Consider the following 10,239-nt stretch of genomic DNA (forward strand, 5'->3'; position numbering starts at 1 on the left):
AAAAAAAAAAAATAGCATTGATAATAAATAAATAAATTTTTTGGGTTATTTTGTTAAAATATTACTTATTAGGCATTTTTAGTTAGAATAAGATTTGTTGGACTTATCATCCAAATTAATAAGACATATTTTTCAAAAAAATTTATTAATATTGATAAATAAATAAATTTTATGGGTTCTTTTGTTAAAATATTATTTATTAGGCAGTTTTAGTTAGAATATGATTTGTTGGGCTTATGCTTATCATCCAAATTAATGGGGCATATTTTCAAAAGAAAAATTATTAGTATTGATAAATAAATAAATTTTGTGGGTTCTTTTGTTAAAAAATATTATTTATAGGCATTTTTAATTAGAATAAGATTTGTTGGACTTTTCAACAATACTTATGAATTTGATAAAAATTATATTATATATATTATATGTATATTTATATTTTATACGATAGTAGACTATGGAATTTGATTTTTCTAAATAAAAAATTATGTTGTTTTTGTACTGTTTTGTGGTCTTGATAAATTATGCATAAAGTGTTGACAAAAAAAATTATGCACAAAGTGTTAACAAAAAACAATTATGCATACAGGCATAATTTTAAATTTGTATTGGGGCAATATAAAAGATTAGTCCGGCACTGCCCTCAGCCCCTGCAAAACCTCTCCCTTTCCAACCATCAGCGCCAGGATTGAGACACACTCACCAGATCTATTTCTCCTGTCGTCGTTGGCGTTGTTCTTACACGGAGCTTTGATTTCGGCACTATATCTAGACCCTACAAGCATATCCGGTCCCAAATCTGGATTGGAGATAAGCTCTAGTGACGAACCGGAAAGGAAGTGCACCAGAGGTGAAAGATGAGACAGCGGATGCAGAGGCGGAGGCGCGACTAACAGAGGCAGAGGTGGAGGCGCGAATAACGGAGGCAGATGCGGAGGCGTGACGAAAATAGATGCAGAGGCGGAGGCATGGAAGACCACGACGACGAAGGTGGTGGTGCGGCGCTGACGATCTGGAAGAAGACGAAGACGTCGCTGGTGGTCGCAAGCAGAGTGGAGGTCATGGGGCTTGCGGCGAGGATGCGACGGAGAAGCTGGTGGTGATGAGAAGAGGTGGTGGTCATTGTGCTTGCGGCGAGGAACGAAGTTGGCGAGGAGATTAGGTTTTGATTAGGGTTAATTAAGATGAGATTTAGATTAGATTTAACTTTTAAAATATCTGGTTATTTTTAAAATATGTGAATATCTTTTAGGTTTAGTTATTTTTTTTAATTTGGTTAATTTTGTAAAGAGCAATTGCAGTGAATATACATGGATGTAGTCGTAACTAGTTTTCTAACGCTGGCCACTATTCATGCACTGCTCACTTTCAGTTATTCCAGTTTTGGCCCTATTTAACTTCTACCATTACTAATCGAAGTAAGATATATATGCACATGCGTACCTTTAAATATAATCTTCTTAGAGCAATTAATGTTGGCAATGAAATTAACCAATTAATCCTTACGTTTAGGGTTAATTCTTGGGTTTTAGAGTTGATCCTTGGGTTTAGGGTTAGAGTTAATCTTAACCCTTAGATTTAGAGTTTAGTTTTAGGTTTAGAGTTTAGAACAAAAGGTTTATGCGTCATTTGCTTCACCTGCATGTGTATATATAGATTAATTATGTATAGTATTACACGTTTTGCAATTGTAAGGTGTTTCATGTATATTTATCTAAATGACTTTTTTATAAAACAATTTTAATTTGTAAATAAAATTAAAGTATTTCGTAAATAAAAATTAATTTATTCTATATTTTAATTTATTATTTGTTTTTTTCTAATTTTTATCAGTGTAAATAATAACAAAAATAGATGCTATTAAAACAATTTTAATTGCATATATAAAAGCGCTATGGTATCTAATAATAAGATAGCACTACAAAAAGCCGCTATGACAGGCGATGACGATATACAGCGCTTCATAGACAGATGTGAACATATGAACAAACACAATTTTTACATTAGATTTACGGTGAGTGTGTTAATCTGCAGAATGAAAAGAGGTTAAACAAGAGAAGAGAAAACAGCCAAACCGAGAATCAAGAAGGTCAAGACTTAGAAAGCAGGTGATTAATTACCACATACACTTTGTAACTAAAGACTCACGATTACGATGGTATAGCTTATAGATTTATATAAGTTGAACGCCCAATCAACTTAATGTGTGGGGTTTTTCACATAGGCTGAAACTGAAGAACTCTCTGTCAAGGTTGATGCACTAGTTACCGAGAATATGACTCTGGGGTCAAAACTAAGTCAACTAAACAATGTTTCATAGAAACTACATCTGGAGAACGAGACTTTATTGGTAACAACAGTCTATATTGTGAAGACCTTGATGAGTGTATTTGTCATTACGAACATCATAACCTAATGTTCCTCCTCTGCGAGCGTCACAGAACGCGGAGTTTGCTTACGGATGAGCAGTGGGGTGTTAATATATCGCTCCTTATCCAGATTAACTAAATTGACAGTAAAGAAGAAGTTAGATTCTGAGTTGCTTCGGCAGCTTTTGCTGCGATGTCTAACGGATTCTAAACTACTTGGGTTATGGTTGTACCGATTTTCTTCGATTCTGTGATGCATGTAAGCTTCGTGTTATTGCCTTTATGGAAGATTCAATGGAATAAACTTAAGAAAAAGGTTATATATTATATAAGCAACTGGATTAGATGTATTTGATAGTCTTTCTGCTTCGTAATCGTTTGTGTTTGTATTCTTCTTCCTTAATGGAAATACACCTTCCATGTGTGTGTTTTCCAGTTTTACCTTATACGTATTGCAAGACTGGTCATTTATTCTATATATCGACGTGCTTCCCTCTAGGTGGGACGTGACGGCAGTGTTTGTTTATACTACTTGTGACAGATGATTATTGATTACTAACACACCAACACTCTAGTAATATCATTTACAGATTCTGTGTGGCCCTGTTTATATTTTCTTCAATAAATAAATAGAAAACATTGAGTAGTTCAAAATTCCAGAGAGACAAAATGCACGTCAGTTCAGTTGGAAGACTTTGAGTGAGTGGCCAAATTGTCAGAAAATCTTTTTAAATCATTATTGTTTTCTGTTGGTAGGATTACATACAAAAAAAGATAATATTTAATCATAATCCAAGACCTTTCAAATTTCATTTTGAAGCATATTCATAAGAAGAGAGACCACACAACAAACCCTAACGGCGACGAAGATATGGAAGCGGAGAAGTTTCTAAAACCGGTGCTTCAGAAACCACCTGGCTACCGTGAGCTTCACGCGCCTCCTGAAACTCCAAACACATCATCACGTCGCCGGCCGCCTAAGAATATGATCCCGCCGTCTTTTTACCCGGAGAAGAAGAGACGGTGGAGTCGCTGCCGCCTCTTCTGCTGCAGCTGCTGCATCGCCGTCGCGATCGTCATCCTCCTCTTAGTCCTCACCATCTCCGTCTTCTTCCTCCGGTACAGCCCGAGGCTCCCCGTCGTACGCCTCGCCTCCTTCCGCGCCACCGACTTCAACTTCTCCCGCGGAAAAGCCGACGACGGATTATCGCAACTAACGGCGAAGACCACGGCGAAGCTCGACTTTAGAAACCCCAACGGGAAGCTAAGGTACTATTACGGAGACGCTGACGTGGCGGTGACCTTAGGAGATGGTGATTTCGAGACGAGTTTAGGGTCAACGAAAGTCAACGGGTTTGTGGAGAAGCCGGGGAATCGGACGGTCGTGATCGTACCGATCAGCGTGAAGGGACAACAGGTGGATGATCTGACGGTTAAGAGGCTTCGAGCGGATATGAAGAGTAAGAAGTTGGTGGTGAAGGTGACCGTTAAGACGAAGGTGGGATTGGCTGTGGGAAGGCGTAAGATTGTTACGGTGGGGATCAGTCTCAGTTGCGGTGGCGTGACACTACAGACGCTGGATAAACAGATGGCTAAATGCACCATCACAATGCTTAAATGGTACGTTAGTGCTAACACTACCTTTGATTAATGATTAGGGTGTAAGTAAACTTGATTAGTGACAGATAAAATTATTTAAATTGCAGGATTAAATTACACTCGTAAGCAATGGTGATGGTTTGTGTCATTGTCATCGAAGATTCAAGCATTCATTATACGTCGCCGAAGTTTCAGCTTCACTAATGACCACTCTGTATTTGTTTTACCCTTCTTGTATTTACTTAAATGCTTTCACATGATTGTGATCCAATATTTTACAATTTTGAAGACGATTTACTTATAGTAGTATCTTAGAGTTAGTGATTCTCCATGAGTCCATGTATTTGTTGTCTTGTAATGAATATGGAGACAAATGAATTTGTTAAAACACCCATAGCACATGGAATGATTGAGTTACAAGTTTCTTGTGTGTCCCACAATGCATACACAAAATACTACTAGCAGGACATATGAACTCAGTAAGAAAACTACATAAATAGCATAATTATTCAAACTAATCCACAAAGTACCAATAAGAGTGATAACAATAATAATAACTTAATACCAAAAGACCCAACAAAAACTTGTAAAACACACAAGCTCCAGTACCAAATAGGTTTGATATAGTTGGCCTCTTGGCTTATTTTGATTCAGAAGAAAACTCAACCTATAAGTAGAAAGAAAAAAAAATAGAAGTTTGGCTAAAGCTCTATAGCCTTTTATCTCTTCCATGGATGCTGAAAGGAGATCAAATAAAAGACCCTAAAATGTTGTACTTCTCTTCTGTCTCCTCTGGCTACAAAAATAGAAGTGTCCTCTCTCTCCCTCTCTCTTCTTGAAGATATCATCAAATGGACTCAGTCTGATATCCTAAACTCCACTCCTAAAACGTCTTTCACCATCTCATATGTCACAAATGCAATCGCAATTGATGGTACAACCTATACCAACACGACAACAACACTCTTGAGAAAGGAATTTTAATTTACTAAATGCAAATGGGGTTTTTTTATAGGAAACAAACCTTCACTGAGTTGGGGACCAAACCCTTGTACAAAGCTCCAAAGCCTTCATGACGAACTGTCTTCCTAAATGCATCAACCATACCGTTGTATTCAAGCTTGCTTCTCCCCTCGCCTGTAACAACAGAGGAAGCATCTTTCCATCCAACCATTTGCATTCTCCTACGAATCACATCGAGCGGATAAGCAATGGTTTGACCAACAGTTCCAGCTATAGCACCACATGAGAGTCTCGTTATAATGGTCAGCTCGTTGTTCTCCACTAGTCCGAACGGATTGTCTTTGACTAGCCAGTCCTTTAGAGACTCATAGACCGCAAAGTTCAAACCCACATATGGAACCTGCATTGATCACAAGGGTCTCATGACATGTGATAAGTTTGTATGTTAGACCAAAGGAAAAGAGAAATGTGACATACAACTCCAATGACTGATGGAAGCCAGCCACGGTACAAGGCCCGTGGACCTTCCTCTCGCAGGACAGTTGACAAAGCATGAGCAATTCCTCTATATTGATAAGGAGAGTTTGCAGTCTGTGAATACATCCATGTAAGCAGAGTTAAACAAAGATGACCAATTAAGTCCCCCCAGCAAATTACAAAAAAAAAAGTTACCTGGACAGTTAGCCTTCCACGAACCATATCCATCGGGTATGTTGCAGACATGGCTATTATTCCAGCAGTTGCACCAGCTCCAAGCCGTAAAACAGGAGTGAGTTGCGCATTCTCTGCAGAAGCACCATTAACCATAAAATCTTATAAATAGAGTACTGTTTGCACCATTGATGCAAAAGCTTATGTTATGAGTTCAATAAAGCTACAAAAGGCTTCATGCATAGATAATGTCTTATCTTGAAATCAACTTACCATTCCCTGTCTGCTGGCGATACATGTACAGTATACCCCTAAAAGAGAGAGAGGGAGCGAATAGATTAGATTAAGATATCTAAATTGAGTAGAATCAAAAAGGTCTTACTTAGAAGCTTGCTCATAGCTGAAAAATTTGACAGCGGAGTTAGGAACAATACGAGCACAGTTGGTGCCATTTCCTTTGAACAAACCACGAAGGCCTTCGGTTCTCCAAATATACTTCAACCCTTGGACTGTCCCACTATACTTTATGTTATGTGGATTTTGGACCTACGTAATTGGCAATGAATGAACATTTTAACTCTCCACTCTCTTCAGTTCATTTAAATGCTTCAAAAAAAAAAGAGGGAAACCAACTAACCTGAAGCAATATCTTCATCCTTTCCAGAGGTGCAACTGCAGTTCGTGACCTAATCAAAAACAAAACACGCATCTTCTCCCTTCAGACATTAACTCAATAGACAAAAAAAATGTGTGCATTGATAGTAAGTCAAAGAGTGAAAAGATAAAGGGACTAACTGCTCTTTCTTTTATATATGTCAATCACATGACTCAGACCAAATCAAGTAATGTCTGACCATACTACTCCTTCAGACATAAACCTACATTTGACTGCTTCAGACACTGATCTTACTACGACCAGATTCAACATCAATGAAGTTCCGATTTTTAATGAAAACCCATTTAACATTTCTCGAGATTCATCATCAACATAAGAGAAATGAAGAAAAGAGAGAGAGACTCACACTCCACCAGCGACGCCACCGGCGAAAAGAGACTTGCAGATGCTGAGGACAGCATAGCTCGGAGCTTTGACTCCTTCTCTCGCCAACTTCGCTTCCTCCGCCAGGTTTACGATCGTCGAAACAGCTGCCGATTCCGTGCTTTTCACATCCTCTGATGCCATCCTATTAAGAGAGACAGAGAGAAATCGCAATCACTCCCCCCTATGATCTTCGATCTCTCAACGAAGACCCAAAACCCTAGCAGAAATCTCCGTTAAAGATTGAGGAGAAGAGAGATCAAAGCACTTCTCTTTCACTGTCCCCGGCGGCGATAATAATAAACGCCAAAAGACAACCTACTGATTAAGAAGACTGATGCACTACGGCGCCGTTTTACTGGCTTCCTTTTTCTTGGGGGAATATTTACAAATCAGTACCTTGGCTAACTATGTTTCTTAAAATAACCTTTCTAGTTTTCTACTATGAAAAAGGTTAAAAGAGTTTTGCTTCTGCATTTAGGTGATGAATGAATACTATTTTGATAATAATATTTCGTAACTGTCCAGGATACAAATATGTCTCTGAACATCTCCGATGTAATACTCCATTTTTTCATTTAAAATGAAGTAAAAGTGAAAATTGAGTAAAAATACTTCAATTCTACTCCATTTTTCACTTTATAATGAAGTGATGAACAAACAAAAATTAGATTACTCTATTTATGGAGTAAACATTATTATGCAGTGAGATATGAAGTTGGTTGGAGCAATTTTTATTCTATTTTGGAGGAAAAAATGAAGTATGATTGGAGATGTTCTAATTAGAAGTTGTTACTGTAAGAAAAAAAAACAGATGAATTATTTTGTAATTTTCATACTTTAAGGGATCTACTAGATTCTGACCCGCCCTTTAAAGGGCGGGTATATTTTTCTGTTTTAATTTAGTTCTCATATTTTTGTTTAATTTGTGATTGTATTTGTATTTTTGTTTGTAATATTATAAATCTTAATCAAAATATATTTTATTAAATAATAGCTATTTAAAAATTGATCCGGTATACGTTCGGTTAGGGCTGGGTTGCTGGTCGAACCCGTCAACCCACGGGTTTCAATTTTGTTTTGGTCAAAAATATGATCCGCACAATCCGCAAACAAATAATTTGTACCGGCACCCGCCCCATTTAATTTTGATGTTATCCACGGGTTATAAATTGTTTTAAAATAATTATTTTATTTAATTATTATAAAACACATAAAATATATATTTATAATAAAAATATGTTTTTAAAATTTAATTTTTTTTAATTACCATGTTTTTTAAAAAGTGTTTACTTTTCTTTTTATTTTATTTTTAAATACTTTTCGGGTAGGCGGTACCCGCAATCCAAAATCTACCATCCCGCACCCACCCCGAATAAAATATTCATAACCCGCATCCGCAAATCGATTTTTTCAAACAATGAAACCAAATTTATGATCCACCCTTAAAAGGACGGATATATTTTTTGTTTTATATTTTTTCTCTAGGATGTATTTAATTTTTCTTTGACATCTTTGAACCTATAAATATAGTTGCAAAAAATATACAAAATTCGAAACTGAGATTAGTATGATAAGAGTTCGATATAGATAGGCCTTTAAAATATGAACTTAAGTTTCATGATAAGAAGTTCGATATACAAAAAATATGACATTCCTAAGAAAAATAGGAAGTTATCATTATGGAACTTCTTTGTTGTTATTGTAGTTATATCTCGGTATATAAACAGTTATATATAGGTTGTTGCAGTTATATTTATAGGTTCCATGTATTTTTTTAAATTGAATTCAACTATTATCAGTTGATCATACTGCTAATTAAATTAATTGAATAGATGTTTTACTTTTGGTTTACTTTGGATTGAAAATTAATTTTGTTATTCACATTATCCATATTAATATTTATGAACTTTTAATTCTTTATTAACAGTTTAGCTAAATCAAATACACCAATGTTATGTATATACGTATATGTACATATGTGTTTGGTTTTGTCAACATACGTATAACATTTTAGTTCAGTGGATGTAATATATTAATCTATATTTTTTGTCATATTAGGAAACAAATCATAGGATATCCAAAAAAGGTAATGGGCCTGAATCGTAGGATATCCAAATCGTGACTTGTATGGTCTGATTAGTAATGGGCCTGAATTTGGAAAACAAATAGGCTCGGGATTTGTAGGTGTAAGACAGTTACTTTCTTGACAAAAAATTGGCAGTTATAGAATTTAAATGAAATGTATAAAAAGGAAGTTATAAAATTTAAAAGGTGGACACAACTTTTATCAATAGGACACACTGCAGAATTAATAGAATAGATGCATAAAGTAGCTAGTTTAATGACATGGATGCGCGCGTAAGATAAACTCTCCTCGATATGTACGCCACGTGGAGATGGGTGTTACTGTTTAGTGATTTGATCCACTCCCACTATGATCCGGTTTGGTCGCTGAAAAAGAGAGTTATGTTTCGAACCACATAAATTTGTGTTGGGCTCATTAAAAGGCAAAATATTAATCTTATTACAATTTCTAATACTTTTTTTTGAAACTAATTTCTAATAATTTCAGGCTACATACTCCACATACTTCAAGATTAGTTCTGTCAGTAATGGAAAATTTTATATTTACTTTTTTATTTAACATAGTGTTGGGCTTCATAGGGAAAGAATGAAGATATAAATAAAAAGTAATAACACTATATGGCAAACATTTCTTCCTAATTTTCCAATGGTGATATCATGTATCAAGTACTAACAACTGTGTCATCAAATCTTGTTTTCGGCCCAAAAATGAGAATAATCAAATCACCCTCAGAATCCACGTCGAGTTTTTATGTTTGTTATTGTTATTTAAAAAGAAAAAATATATATATATAGTGTATGAAAAGTGGATGTATGAGTGTATGACCAGTGACCACAACTTATAAGAATCAAACAAAGTTCGACAGCTGAAACCCACTACTCCGACTTCCAGTTGATATCACCATGCAATCATTTGCTCTTAGCTTCAATGGCCGTATAGTGGGTCTATTGGACCCAAACAAATAGGCCCTTATAATGAATTCCTGGCCGGCTTTATGCCAATAACTCTTTTTTTCTATTTTTTTGGGGTCAAATTTTCGTTTTTCTTTGCGACCAAGTTTTCTTATTTTTAATAACCCTGAAATTACTTGTCAATCAACGCTTAAATATATCAAATTTCATATAATATATCTTCAGATTTGTCAAACGTTATCGATATGTGTGTATATAATATGAGTAGAGAAAGGATATCCAAAATTTTGAAGATAATCTATTCTGATTTTCTGATTTAATTTGATCCGTAACTTATTCGATATTTTCATAAATAAATATTTTTATCGAATATACAGGGTGGTCTGTATAAAATAACAAATATTTTTTTAGAAAACAAATAAAAAAATAATCAATTTAAAATAATAGTATTTCATTACATTTTAGAAAACTACAATTTTAGTAACTAAATAACTAATTTAGTGAATAAAAATTATAAAATTTATATAATATATATAAATTTGTATATACATACACATATATGTATATAATATATCGGATCAGATATTTATTTTTAAAATATTGATTTTTGTATTTTGTCTT

General features: G+C 35.0%; 2 protein-coding genes across 2 annotated transcripts; one reads left to right on the plus strand and one right to left on the minus strand.

Moving 5' to 3' along the window:
* The first annotated feature begins 3,037 nt into the window (after window positions 1–3,037).
* LOC130506788 (NDR1/HIN1-like protein 6) lies at window positions 3,038–4,266 on the plus strand. The gene is made up of 2 exons (XM_057001470.1): window positions 3,038–3,986; window positions 4,073–4,266. The coding sequence occupies exons 1-2, from the start codon at window positions 3,238–3,240 to the stop codon at window positions 4,089–4,091; spliced, it is 768 nt and encodes a 255-aa protein (XP_056857450.1). The 5' UTR covers window positions 3,038–3,237; the 3' UTR covers window positions 4,092–4,266.
* Window positions 4,267–4,438: 172 nt separating this feature from the next.
* Window positions 4,439–6,935, minus strand: LOC130506787 (mitochondrial adenine nucleotide transporter ADNT1-like). Its single transcript, XM_057001469.1, has 8 exons — window positions 6,602–6,935; window positions 6,217–6,265; window positions 5,962–6,125; window positions 5,853–5,890; window positions 5,601–5,713; window positions 5,406–5,519; window positions 4,990–5,328; window positions 4,439–4,906 (listed from the first exon to the last, which is right to left on the minus strand). The coding sequence occupies exons 1-8, from the start codon at window positions 6,760–6,762 to the stop codon at window positions 4,823–4,825; spliced, it is 1,062 nt and encodes a 353-aa protein (XP_056857449.1). The 5' UTR covers window positions 6,763–6,935; the 3' UTR covers window positions 4,439–4,822.
* Window positions 6,936–10,239: the final 3,304 nt, after the last annotated feature.

The sequence above is a fragment of the Raphanus sativus genome, unplaced genomic scaffold, assembly GCF_000801105.2.
Source record: "Raphanus sativus cultivar WK10039 unplaced genomic scaffold, ASM80110v3 Scaffold3663, whole genome shotgun sequence".
NCBI classification, from domain to species: domain Eukaryota; kingdom Viridiplantae; phylum Streptophyta; class Magnoliopsida; order Brassicales; family Brassicaceae; genus Raphanus; species Raphanus sativus.

Coding starts and splice junctions, on each gene's coding strand:
- LOC130506787 (XM_057001469.1), bottom strand. CDS start 6,762: ATGGCATCAGAGGATGTGAAAAGCACGGAATCGGCAGCTGTTTCGACG. Junction 6,126..6,216: donor GGATGAAGATATTGCTTCAG/GTTAGTTGGTTT, acceptor CCAATTACGTAG/GTCCAAAATCCACATAACAT. Junction 5,329..5,405: donor TTCCATCAGTCATTGGAGTT/GTATGTCACATT, acceptor TGATCAATGCAG/GTTCCATATGTGGGTTTGAA.
- LOC130506788 (XM_057001470.1), top strand. CDS start 3,238: ATGGAAGCGGAGAAGTTTCTAAAACCGGTGCTTCAGAAACCACCTGGC.